The 13,719-nt window shown below is 39.7% G+C and overlaps 1 protein-coding gene across 2 annotated transcripts in view; it reads left to right on the top strand.

The window, feature by feature from the left end:
* The window catches only part of MAP3K7CL (MAP3K7 C-terminal like), a 36,566-nt gene extending 29,694 nt beyond the window's left edge, over positions 1 to 6,872 (top strand). For both annotated transcript variants that reach the window (XM_041735040.1, XM_041735041.1), the window contains one exon: positions 5,706 to 6,872. In XM_041735040.1, coding sequence (XP_041590974.1) covers positions 5,706 to 5,886 — 181 coding nt within the window. In that variant the 3' untranslated portion in view covers positions 5,887 to 6,872. The remainder of the gene's footprint in view (positions 1 to 5,705) is intronic.
* Positions 6,873 to 13,719: the final 6,847 nt, after the last annotated feature.

Here is a 13,719-nt window from a genome sequence, read left to right as displayed (position 1 = left end):
AGAGACATTCGGATTCTTTGCCCATTTTTTAGTTGGGTTATTTCTCTTTTGATTATGGAATTGAGAAGATGTTATATAATTTTTGTAGGTTCAGGCAAAACATTCGAAAAGGATTTTCATATGGGGATAACACAAAAGTGTCAGACCTATATCTTCAGATCTTTTTTGTTTTTTTTCAAAATATTTATTTATCTATTTCAGAGAGAAAGAACACCTGAGGAGAGGGGGAGAGTGATGCAGAGGGAGAGGGAAACAAGCAGACTACCTGCTTAGTGGGGAGCCCAATGAAGGGCTTGATCCTAGGACCCTGAGATCATGACCTGAGCTGAAACCAAGAGTCTGACGCTTAACTGACTGAGCCACCCAGGCACCCTTATCTTCGGATCTTTTAAAAATACATAAAATGATGATTGAAGGAGCAATAACTCATTGAGGGGAAATATTAGGATGGGGGAAAGGGAGCATATTAATTTGTAACAGCATAGTCTAAAAATAGCCCTATTCTGATTTGTTTCAATCGTGGCATTTAATTTGTTCTGGATTTTCCAATAACAATAGCTTTGTAGGTTTAACCAAAAATATTTATTTCTTTAGGACAATCCTGATGGCAGAGATTTTTAAGCTGTGTTCTGGGGAACCTTTCAAAGATTGGGGATGGAGGGGATGTCAGGCAGGGGACTGAAGGCCAATCAGAAAAAGTCCTAATTGGTTGGTTTTATTTGCTTCACATCAGGGTGAGATTTTCCTTGAAAAATGGTATCACAGCTAGAAAACACTGAAAACCAAACTGCACTTTTATATTCCAAGCATTTAAAAAAAATTTACACAGCCCCCAGAAATTAGCAAATTTGACATAAAGCAATAACAAATGGAGGAGATACATCTCCTTAAGTGTTTGCAGCATAGGCAGTAATATGGGGAGGGAGGCCTATCCTCCTCCCTAAGACATCCTGATATGGGTAAGATGCCTCTGTGTAGGGTATAGGACTTGCATTCATTTTCCAACAGTAGAGATATGCTTCCTGAGACCAACTTAGCTAGCAGGAATCAAGGAAAGTGCCTGGTTTGCAATTGGATTTCAAGAAAGACTTGAGTGGATGAATGGAAGAACCAAAGAACTGTCTTGGCTCTTTACTTTGCTCCAGAGATATAGCTGAGGAAATATTTCCATTTTAGGATTTAGCTTTGTGTGAAATCCCAACGTTCCAAACTTCTTCAGGCTTTGAGATTATACTTTCCATTCATGCCCCAGTCATAATGATTTGGGCCTTTTATGTCACCTAATTACCTGCTGTTCAGCCTTCTAACTGGAATCTCATTCCTCAATATCTCTCCATCTAACCTCTGCCTGGAACCATATTAAAAGGGACATATTAAAAACCATATTTTCCACTCCTCAATGAGAGTCCTTTAAGTAAGTCTCCCTTACTGAGGAAAGAGACTACAAACTTTAGGGAAACAGAAAGAGGAAACATTTTGCCTTTCATCTATTTCTATTACAGGATTAACCCTTTGTGGGGTAATCTATATGAAAATCTCCATTTCCTTTGGAGTAGCGGTTCTTAACTGGGCCAATTCCTCAGTCCCTAACCCCCAGTTACTGGCAATATCTGGAGACATTTTTGGTTGTAATGATGGAGTAGGGGAAGATGCTACTGGCGTTTAGTGAATCAAGGTCAAGGATGTTGCTAAACCTACAATGCCAGTGCATAGGGCAGCCTCCAATAGCAGAGTCATCTGGCTCAAAAGATCAATTGTGCCAAGAGAAACTCTAGAGCTTCTTCTCACTTCTTCTCACTTCTCACTTCTTCCTGCAAGAAGTGTTGCCCTTTGGCTCCCAAATGATATAATACATTTATTCCTTATTCATTATTCATTTGTAGGGCTTCAATTGCCACAGTCTAGACTGCTTTGCAATTGCATTTCAATACCATTGATTGTTCCCCCACCCACGTGAAATGAAGGTAGACTTTCACATCCTTTTTGCCATCCTGAGACATCTGCTTCTTCTCTCCTGTGTATCAATGCTTGTACTAGAACACACATCTTTTAAGAACCACTGATAGTGCAGTCTGAATCACAATTTAAATAAAACTATCCCCATGATGAAGATAATATTTTATTACATTATTATTCCAAATTCGCTAGCTCATTATGGCCAAACCATCTAGGATTTTATCTTTTCCAAATAAAAGTCTTAGTCAACTTTGAAAGTCCCAAGAACCATGGTAGTGGTTTTTCCAGAAACAGAAATATTTGTCCTAATGATGAATTCATGTCCCAACCTCCTTAATCTTGGAATTAGTTTCCACAGAGTTTCAAAGTTCTCTTTAACTTAGACTTTCCCTTCCCCAATTTGTTGTGGTGAATAAAAACTTTTCAAGGCATATGGCTTAGGATGGGGATGGCAGGTGGTCTGCGATGGACCCAAGGTTATGGCCTTTTCACTGTTGAAGTAGATCATGTTGGAAACTACATTGTAGGCTCTTGATTTTAGAAATAGGATTCCTATAATGATGGTCTTCTACCCCTTATCACATTACACTGAAGGCCATGATAGAAATGATAAACACGAAACCAAAGGCAGGACCACATTTTAGCCAATTATAGATATTGATTTTTCCTCAGATCATCTATTTATAAGATTGTCTCCAAAGCTTGATTTGGCAGGTTTAATTATGAATTGCTAATGGGTGGACATAAATGCATTTATATAAGTAGGTCTTGGACAGGAGACAACATGCATTTTGACAGTATTCATTGAATATATGTATAATTGCTTATCAGAATCATCAGACTAATTAAGAAACTTATTGAGTTAAGTACTTGTGATTCCAGTAAGGAAGAAATTATTCTTGATTTTCTCCAACACAAGAAAACTGGACTAGACAGTCATGACCATTACTTTTAGTTGTAAAATCTATGATTCTGTGGTTTATCTTTTCTACCAGTCAAAACTGATAACAGATTTCCCTAGGAGTTTAAAATGAGGTCAGATATGGAACCAGGACAATAGCTATTGTTATATCCAGTACTGCCAATTCCCAGACCATGATTTGAAAGCAAAACTCTAATTCCATGTGAATTATTTGTGTGACACAGTTCACTTGAAAGGAAAAAAAAAAAAAGAATAAGAATAGATGATCTGATGGGTGGGGGATTTAGAGACATCTCTTTTTCATTTCTATTAAGTTTTACTAATCAATTTCTTTAAGACAGTCACATAAGGAACTTTACTAATACTTAATTATTGACATTTATTGCTTAAACTATGCTTAGAGGCAAAGAGCCATAAACATTTAATCAGAAGAATAGGTTATTAGTGGGTGACTTTCTCAATTAGGCATTTTGCATTCCTAGTTCCTCATCTTTAAAATACATGTGATTTGTCTCTGAGGTATCTTACTCTTTAATTATTCATTCAGCAAGTATTTAATGGGAGCCTTTATATTCCAAGTACCATGGAAGATTCAAAGATCAATAAGATCCCCAAAGTACCTTGTGTTTATGTATATTGGTGTTCCAGCTTATCTTCCCTTTGTCCCTTTTGGGCACTTTCTTTCCAATGACTGGTTTTGCTCAGTGGTCATCAAAGTAGGTGCACAAGGCAGTCCGTTGGGTGAAGGAAGAATATGCTAGAACTTGAATTCTCATTTGTGTTTTGTCCTTTTCCTGTGGTAACTTTTGATTTTTATAGTTTCAAACTTACAGAAAAGTTGCAAAAATGGTATAAAGAACTCCCATATATTCTTTCCTGGATTCAGTAATTATTGAAAGCTTTCCTACTTGTGCTTTTTCATCCCTCCTTCATCACTGCATGGTACTGGGGTTCTCTCTCCCTCCCTCAGTGAGATGAGGTATCTCTCTATTTATTGTCTTTCTACCTCTCTTTCTCTATCTCTCTATCCTCTAATCATGCCCCATTGCTCTAAATACCTTAGTACTTCAGTATTTTCCAAGAAGGACATTCTCTCATTTAACCACAATACAGTAATTACAAATTAAGAATTTTAGCATTGATGCAGTACTATTGTTTCACAATCCACGTTTAAATAGCATCAATTTCTAAACAATGTCCTTCACAGCAAATTTTTTCCGGTCCAGAATTGCACATTGCACTTAGTTGTCATTTTTCTTTAGTTTCGTTAAATATGGAACAGTTCAGGCTAGCAATTTGAAAAGTACAGGCTAGCAATTTTGTAGAATTTCCCTCAATTTGAGGTTGTCTAGTGTATGCATTTTTGGCAGGAATACCAGAAAAAGGATGTGTCCTTGGTGCTGGCGATATCTATTTATCTCCTTACTGGTGATGTCAAGGTTGATCACTTGGTTAAAGCATTCTTCCAAGTTCCTTGTGCTTTTGCCTACAGAGAATGAAATGTGATACATGCATATATACAGAGAATTTGGTTAGATCTAGTTTAGGATTAACTGCTCCATGTGAAGGGAGTGGACCTGCTTTGGGTGGTCATGTTTAGTAAATCTAAATATGGGCTGGGAATCTTGACCTCCTTGTTATATGTATTTATTTCAATGAATTATTTATATGTAGTTACTGAGACCTGAATTTGTTTGAGACCGTATTACTACAAGTTCCCTCCAATAACCTTAGCCTACTTCCTAAATTCTAGAGTCAGGCTAGCATAAAATGTAGATATATTGCTTTTGTTAAATAGGGCTGCAAGATATATATAAACAGCAGAGAAGGCCCATGGAAAGTAATATTTGCAGGAAGGAGTTGGATTCTTTAGTTCAAAGAAGCCTAATAAAGATTTATTAAGCTCTGAGTAGAAAATAAAGGAAGATAGGAACTGAATTTGGAAGGCAAAGCCAAGGTAAGGGACAAACTATAGTCCTACACATAGGGTAATAGATCACACCTTAAATTATAAGCTGACTTTCTGGGTTTTATTGTCCCTGAACTAATTGTAACTTTTACAATTTGTTATGCTCTTAAAAAAATCACCTTTTTAATATTCCCCATATGAGTGAAGCCATATAATGATTGTCCTTTTCCGATTGACTTACTTCACTCAGCATAATACCCTCCAGTTCCATCCATGTCAAAGCAAATGGGTATTCGTCATTTCTAATGGCTGAGGAATATTCCATTGTATACATAGACCACATCTTCTTTATTCATTCATCTTTCGATGGACACTGAAGCTCCTCCCACTGTTTGGCCACCATGGGCAATAGGGGAAAGGAGAGAAAATGAGTGGGAAAAATCAGAGAGGGTGACAAAGCATGAGAGACTCCTAACTCTGGGAAACGAACAAGGGATAGTGGAAGGGGAGGTGGACAGGGGGATGGGGTGACTGGGTGATGGGCACTGAGTGGGGCACTTGATGGGATGAGCACTGGGTATCATACTATAGGTTGGCAAATCAAACTCCAACAAAAAAATATACCAAAAAAATTACTTTTTTTTTTTTTTTTTTTTTTTTTTTTTGCGGAGGACTCACTGAACTCTTTCGGTCTATAGTTAGTATTTTGGACGTGTCTGGTTGAGATATTAGAATAAATCCTAGTGGCTAAAACCTGTGAAGCTTGGAAAAGCTAAAAGTAAGTCATTGGAAGCAAGTAGAGATAGTGAAATTCAGAAAAGCAGAATGAAACCTTCTGTTTTCACTATGCTGTTACTGCATCCTTTTATTTGTTTAAATTGTGTGCTTTTCCCCCTCACCTGCCCCCTGGATCTTCAGAAAGGAGCTCATTGCCAAGCTGGATCAAGCAGAAAGGGAGAAGGTGGATGCTGCTCAGCTGGCCCGGGAATTCGAGGCTCTGATGGAGGAGAACCGGACGTTGAAGTTGGCTCAGTCCCAATGTGTAGAACAGCTGGAAAAACTTAGAATACAGTATCAGAAGAGACAGGGCTCGTCCTAACTTTAAACGATTCAATGTGAGCATCAAAGGTCGGTGACTGCTGTGTGCTGGCCAAAGATTTTTATTTGAAAGGGATAGTGTGTAAAACTTTATTGTTTCTTTATTGTAATAAAAATTACCCACGTGACAAATGTCTATCATGAATTTGACGCTTGCCAGATCGAGTTTGAGAGAGGGCATATTTTATTCTAAATAAGATGATGAAAGCAAACCTATTGCCAATATATGTTTTCAGAGATCATGATTCATTTCCAAAGATATTTTTTTCTTCTTTAGGAAGATGCGCTCAGACTGTACATCAGGGTAGAAAATGATAAAAATAGAGTCCTGGCTGACTCGGCTGAGAATCACGAACAGAATTGAGCCATGAAACAAACTAGTAAGATGCTCACTGCAGTTTCCTATCTGTGTATTTTTAAATTTCACATCTTGAATATTTCAACTGTGCCCGAACCTGAAGTCAGAAATGTCTGAGCACATATTTATGTTCACCAGAGTTAGGTTTAATCCCTCAACGATGGATTGTACTAAGAATAAATGGTTGCATATCATAAAAGCTTTCTCATGAAAATATTAGCAGAAAGCATGTTTGTGCCAAAAGCACATCTGCCAGTGCTGACTTGCTGTTGTAATAAAAAGCTGATAAGGCTGCATTTTTTTTTTTCACGCCACGTTACCAGCCAGTAAACATCTCTGCCTTTGCTTGTGTGTGTTCTGGGGGCATGGGGGGAATGCAAAAGTATTGTTTGGACATTACTTTGGTGAGTTCCCGTGAAAACATCAGTAAGACTATTAACTATGACTCTGTTTTGGACTTAAGGAGATATTTTGGATAGGTAATAATTAATAGGAATATATGAATAAATTCAGGAATGAGATGATTTTTTCCCTTGTTCTACCTATCACCATATTTCCCCAAATTGATCTCTTTGTTTTATGTCCATTTCTATTCATGTAACTTCTTTTTCATTAAACATGAATCAAAACTGTCAGTGTGTGTTTTGTCCCTTTTTGAACTTCTCTTATGCTAAAATTAATTGGGATTGGCTAACCTGAGTCAGACTGTGTTCTTATTGTATTGTATCTGTGTTCTTATTGTATTGATCTGTGAGTGTGAAATAAGCAGTGAAGTCCCTTTTCTTGAAAGACTGTGGTTTCTCACGTAAATTATCTAGAGTTCTAATGCTCAATATGATGCATTAGTGGCTTAAGGTATTTTCCCAGGAAACATAGAAGAGTTGATTAAAACAGTAAGATGGCTTTGGATAGACCAGTCGTTAGAGACTAGAGGTCTGCTAGACATCCTGCAATGCACAGAACACACCCAACTACAAAGAATTGTCTGGCCCAATGTGCCAATGGTGACAAGTTTGGTACACCCAGGACTAGACTAGTCACTGGGCAGGTGGGAAAATGCCAAGTGGAAGCATGTTGCAGGGTCACAAGTTTCTTGCCATGTGGTGCAGAGTCCATGAGGTCCTTAAATCTCCTGGCCCTCAGTTTCCTCATTTGTAAAATAAAGCTTTTTGATAGATCTCAAAGTTTTAATGTTACATGTGCCTCTTCGCCCTGAAGCTGCTTTTAACATTTGACCAAAGATGAAAGTCCCTATTATTCTGGTGGAACCTTCTTCTTTAGTAATTGAAGGCTTATAAATACTAATATAAAGGAGAGATTGTCCACTAAATTTCTATCAACCCAGGGTTAATGGATGGGGAGGATGAAGAGTACATGACCAATGTTTATATACAAGAATTAGTTTTTGATCATCGCTCGTCTGAAGAGGGTTACATGTGTTTACAGAGCTCAAGCAGTCATGGCCCCTTAGATATAGAGGGGGGTGGGCAGGGAAATATAGTTCCAAAATATCTTTGCTCTACCAGAATGAAAATCATTTTGCCGGGTCAAAATGTTTGAACACCATTGGTAATATATTGAGGAGACACTGAATAGTTTTCATGTCTATGCCAGTCTCAGCCTGCAATTTTACTATGTGTTTCCAAAAGGTATCTCTTCATGACTCAAGAGCAAGAATTTCCCTAGGTGTGTGTGGTTTAAGTAGGCTCTTTATTCATTGAAAATATGAAAACATCATCTACTTTTGAAGCATTATCACGGAAATCTAAAGGCAAAATGTCTTACCTTGCCAGTCTCTTCTTTTCATTCATTTGACAAATTTTCCCCAATCTTACTTACCGCTGCATATTACTTAGATAACACAGAATCATTTAAAAATTTTCTACCTTCAAATATATTTATGGTATTCTTGCTATTAGCAATAATGAAAATGTTACAGAGCATTAAAAATGAGCACAGAGGTCCTACTAATATTAAGGTGAAGATACTTGCATTAAAGCCAAAATTAAAGGAAAATGTAACCCATATTATATCCTGCAATTGCTCTACTAAAGATTTGCTATTTGTGGGTCATTTAGTTTATGTAGACATGAAAAGAATGTGATTATATGTGGCTAGAAGTCAAATTTCTTTTTTTTTTAAATTTTTATTTATGATAGTCACACAGAGAGAGAGAGAGAGAGAGAGAGAGAGAAAGGCAGAGACACAGGCAGAGGGAGAAGCAGGCTCCATGCACCGGGAGCCCAACGTGGGACTCGATCCCGGGTCTCCAGGATCGCGCCCTGGGCCAAAGGCAGGTGCCAAACCGCTGCGCCACCCAGGGATCCCAGAAGTCAAATTTCTAATCATTGGTATGGGCAGAGCATGTTGCTCTATCTTGTTCTGGTACCTGGGCTTGGATGTATCATTAAGTCAGCACAAATAAGGAAATAAAAGCCATCTAGAATTCAAATTCAATTCAACAGAGTTTATCATATACTTTCTTAGTGCAGGCCAGAGGAACAATAGTAGAGGCTATAAGAATGAGTGACATAGTCCCAGCCTTCGAGATGCTTCCAATTTAGTAACAGAAATAGCCTACACATTCTAGTTCTTGGAAGACATGGATAAACATAAATGCAATAAGATAAATGGAGTTTACAGTAGGAGCTCAGAGAAAGAAAGAATGGCATGAGCAGAAGGACAGTGGTTGGGAAACACAGCCTGAGGGCCACACATGTGGGGGCAGTAAATAGTCTTCCTGTACAACATATACGGGGGGAGAGTGAAAAATTAAGTTGGCAAGTTCCACTGGGCTCTGGTTGTTGGGGGAGTTTGGACAAAAATGTTTTGAAATGAGGAGGGAATGATCAGGGCAGGGCTTGAAGATAATTCGTATGGTTGCCGTGCATGGAATGGATCACACGAGACAGGGACCAGAGGCACGAGGGATTGTCAGGAGGGCAGTAGAAAGGAGTGAGCCAGAAGGAGAGAGGTAGCAATTGAACCGGAGTGACAGGCTAGGAGGGATGGAGGGGCATGAGAAGTAGACCCCATGTCGCTTGGGAGGGATTGCATTTGTAGTGGAGGCAAAGAAAATGAGAGGTAACATTTAATGAGCCCCCTTTTGTGCCGGGTGATGTTAGGTGCTTTACATAGGCTGTATTGTTTAATTCTTATAACAACCTGAGAGGTAAAGAATCATTCCCCTTCTCCAAAACCAGTGGCTAATGTTACATGGTTTGTCCCAAGTTCTCTAGCACTGGGATGGAAATACAAATTTTGTTCATTTATCACTTCATTCATCCTTTTTGCTATTTCCTGCATGCTTGTTCTTTGCTAGGCATTCCGGAAGATGCCAGGGACATGGCAGCAAACAATAGAAACATGGGTCTTATTCTCAAGGCACTGTTAGTCCAGGAAGGCAGGTAAACATTTACACAAATGTAGTGTTGGGTTAAGTCTTAAAACACATCCAAAAATCCCTTCCAAAGGGAGAGTCTAATTTCTCTGCCCTTTAGGGTGGGCTACACTTAAAGACTCGTTTCTAACAAATAGAATAGAGGAGTGGCAGTATGTGACTTCTAAGATTAGGTCATAAAAGACATAGGAGCTTCCGTTTCATCCGTTCTCTTGGATCACCTGCTGGGGGTGAGCTGCCTGCCATGTCTGGAGACCCAAGCAGGCCATGGAGAGCCCCGCATGGTAAGGAACTGAGGCCACACCAGTGAACTTGGAAGCAGACCCTCCAGCACCAGGCAAGACCTTAAATGGCAGCAGCCTGGCTGACATCATCTTTTTTTCTTTTTTCTTTTTTTTTTTTTTTTTAAGAGAGGGAGGTGGGGAGGGGCAGAGACAGAGGGAGAGAGAGAATCTTAAGCAGCCTCTCAATGTGGACCCTGATGAGGGGCTCCGTCTCACAACCCTGAGATCATGATCTGGGCCGCAATCAAGAATCGGATGCTGGATGCTTAACCGACTGAGCCACTCAGGCGCCCCCTGGCCAACATCTTGATGCAACATCATGAAACTGAGCCAGAACCACCCAACCATGTTGTTCCTGTTTCCTAATTAGCAGGAATCAAGAGATAATAAAGGTTTGTTGTTTTAAGCCACTAAATCTCAAGGTGATTTGTTATGCAGCAATAGATAACAAATACCATATAAATGAGGTAAGTGCCAAGCAGAAAAGAAACATAGTTTATGAATATACATAAGAAAGAGAATCCAAGAGATAGGGAGTCTGAGATGGTTTCCTTAAGGGGGTGACTATTGAGCTTAGATCTGGAGGATGGGTAAGAGCTAAAGAGGCAAAGAAGGCAGGTGGAGGAAGGCATCTAGACAGAATGAAAACATGTGCAAAGGCCCTGTGGCATGTTCAAAGACTTGAAGGAAGACCAATGTGGCTAAGCATGAAGATGTACAAAGAGTGTGATATGAGATGAGGCTGTAGAATAAGGCAGAAACTTGAAGATCACATGAAGCATTTTGGCCTTAATCCCAAAAGCAACAGGGAACCATTGAATTTTAAGCAAAGGAGGTACCGCATGAACACATTATCTTCTAGTGTGACACGTTTTAAGTGTTTTCTTTTTTATGTCACCTCACTTTAAGTTGCTGAGAGTGCCTTATAGGGTTATTTATATTGTATATATTTAGCTAACTGGCTCAATAGACTGATGATAGGGTTAGTTATATGGGATTATTACACACATTTTACTTGATGAATTATTTTATTTTTATCTTTTTTTTTTTTTGATGGGTCATTTTAACGAATATTTTTCTCCTTCGAGAATAACAAACCTTTAGTAGGATCATGTGGCCTGGCAAAAGAAAAGACAAACTGAGTCGACCTCCACAGTCACCACTAATAAATTTAACTGGGTGACACTAATAATCCTGCTTTTTAATGAATATTTCTTTTTTGATGAATATTTCATCCACCTGTTTTAATATGTTTATCTCATGTTTCAAAGTTGCCAAACCTAGAATTGGCAAGAGAATATTCTTAAGCAAGTAGAATTTCTAAGACAGTAGTTTTCACCCATCTTGTTATTTTAAAGAACGAGAATAATCAGAGCTGAGCGGGAAGTCGTATCACATGTGAACACGGAGTCTCGAAATGCTCATGGGCCAAGATTAAATAACCATGAAGCTGATAGCATGGACCTTTGGATTCTTTGAATACCTTTCCAGTTCTAACTGTCTATGTTCAATTAACCGGGAATATGCTATTTCTCATGGTTATCAGCAAATGTTCCCTAAAAGAGAAATGCCTCATAAAAAGGGTTTTAAGTTGCAGTGTTAAAAGCATCTCTGTTTGGTTTTGCTCTCTGAAACCTTAAAATGTTCCTTCCTATTCAGTCCTTGTGTGTGGGTGGCTTTTGCGAGTGTAGATAACATGATAATGACGGCGAGGTGATGGCCTGAGTCACACAAGCCAGGAAACAAGAGTTGTTCCCTACGGAGTTTAGCTTTTAAAAACTTTTTATTGGTGGCTTTTGGACTGAGGTGTTCAGGACAAGAATCCTGAGCAGAAGGACCAAGCCAGTGTGAATAAAGGAGGAACCAAGTTTTTCAACTGCTGAATGAGAGGAAGAATTTGCATTTACAATCAGCTGCTCTCAACCAATTCTGTCTGTCAGTGAACATGTCTGGGCAGTGGCTGTTCTCTCAGATCTGAGTCTTGGAAAGGGAAAGATAAAGAGAGAGCAGGACACGGTAAAAGTATGTGTGAAATAGGTTGTCCCTGCCACCACCTGCCCCCCTCCCCCAGCTTCTTAATTGTCTGCTCACTTCTCAAAAATGGAGTAAATACTGAACATGCTGACTTTCCCCATCATTCCTGTAAATAAGGATATGACTCACAAGCCCTGCAATCTGCAGAATGCCATAGATACTATGGTGATTTGATAATTTAAAAATAGCTGGGAAAAAGCAAGAAATCAGCCACGGGTAAGTTGGGATGGTTTTTTTCTTTTTTTTTTTTTTTTCCCACTCTTTTTTTCGTTTTTGTTTTTCATTTAACTTGTAATCGTGGCGAATCCTGAGTATTCTGACAACATCTGATTTCCCAACCAAATTTTAGGGTGTTCTGATTTCTGGGAACTAACACGGCGAGCACGGGGGTCAGATCTCAGGTCCCAGGTGAGAAACAAAGACTCAAGATTTACCACGTGTCACTGCGGTCTACATGCGAATCTCTGTTGGGTACATGTTCTTCTCTTCACAGAGGGAGAGGAGTGTAGGTGGCATCTGAATACACTGACCCCCACCCCCAAACTGTTACACAACCATTGCAATATTATAAATACAGATATTTAGGGTGCTAATTATATATAATAAGAGGTGACTGTAAGAGCCTACTGAGTGGCATTCACTGATTTTTAGCTAGCTGATCCAGAAAAGGGAAGCAAGGAACCTCTTAATTATTGCTGTTAAAACCCCCAAAGCAAAACTTTCTGCAAACCTAGTTTTAGCCTGAGATTTAGGATTAAGGTACAAGTGAAGAATTTCTGTATCCCCCAGATTTCAGTTTTGCCTTTTATAATCAGTGTCCTGGTAGGGAACAAGAGCGTGTTCAGAAGGGGCCAATTAAAGAGACCTAATGGGGGGGGGGGGTGGTTCCTGGGTGGCTCAGTGGTTGAGCATCTGCCTTTGGCTCAGGTCGTGATCCCAGGGTCCCGGGATCCAGTCCTGCATCAGGCTCCCTGCAGGGAGCCTGTTTCTCTCTCTGCCTGCATGTGTGTCTCTCTCTGTGTGTCTCATGAATAAATAAATAAAATCTTAAAAAAAGAGAGAGAGAGAGACCTAATGAAGGGAATATTTACAAAGTTAGGGCAGTTACGGGAAATCGGGAAAGCTGATGAAGCCCTGGGGCCTGGCAACCTTGGGAAAGTCTCTCCTTGAAGATGAAGGGGAGAAGGACCAGGATCTGTAGAAACTGCCTGGAGGAGAGTCTTCTCCCCATCACCTCTGAAAGCCCTTGTGCTTGGGTGGGGATGTGAGGCCACAGCCTACTCAGGGCTCAGCAGGGAGAGGCCTGGAGGATAAATTCTTGTACTTTCCTCTTCTGCTGGTGGCTCCCACTGGGCAAACCCAATCACAAGTCAGAGGGCAAAGGGAGCTTTGTGCTGTGGTCCATATACAGCCAGGCTCCTGGGGGAACATAGCAGGGTGGAAAAGCAGGGACAGGGGGTCTGCAGGGCCACATGGAGGGTCATTAGCACAGACGACCAACAAGCTAAAAAGGTAGAAAAACCTCAGAAGCTCATAAACAAAGCAGGATGGTCAAGCTTGTGATTTTAACCCCACGTCCTTTCTAGTTTGTAAAGCCCCATTAAATGTCTAGAAATGTGAACATGGAGGGCTATCAGCTCCTCCACCCTGAGGGTGGATCAGGGACAGGTTTGCCAGACAAAATACGAGATGCCCAGTTAAAACTGAATTTCAAAAAATCAGATAAACAATGACTGTGTATATAAATATATATGTAGC

This window comes from Vulpes lagopus, chromosome 20 (genome assembly GCF_018345385.1).
Source record: "Vulpes lagopus strain Blue_001 chromosome 20, ASM1834538v1, whole genome shotgun sequence".
Classification (NCBI taxonomy): Eukaryota; Metazoa; Chordata; class Mammalia; order Carnivora; family Canidae; genus Vulpes; species Vulpes lagopus.
This window is presented reverse-complemented; position numbering and strand designations above follow the sequence as displayed.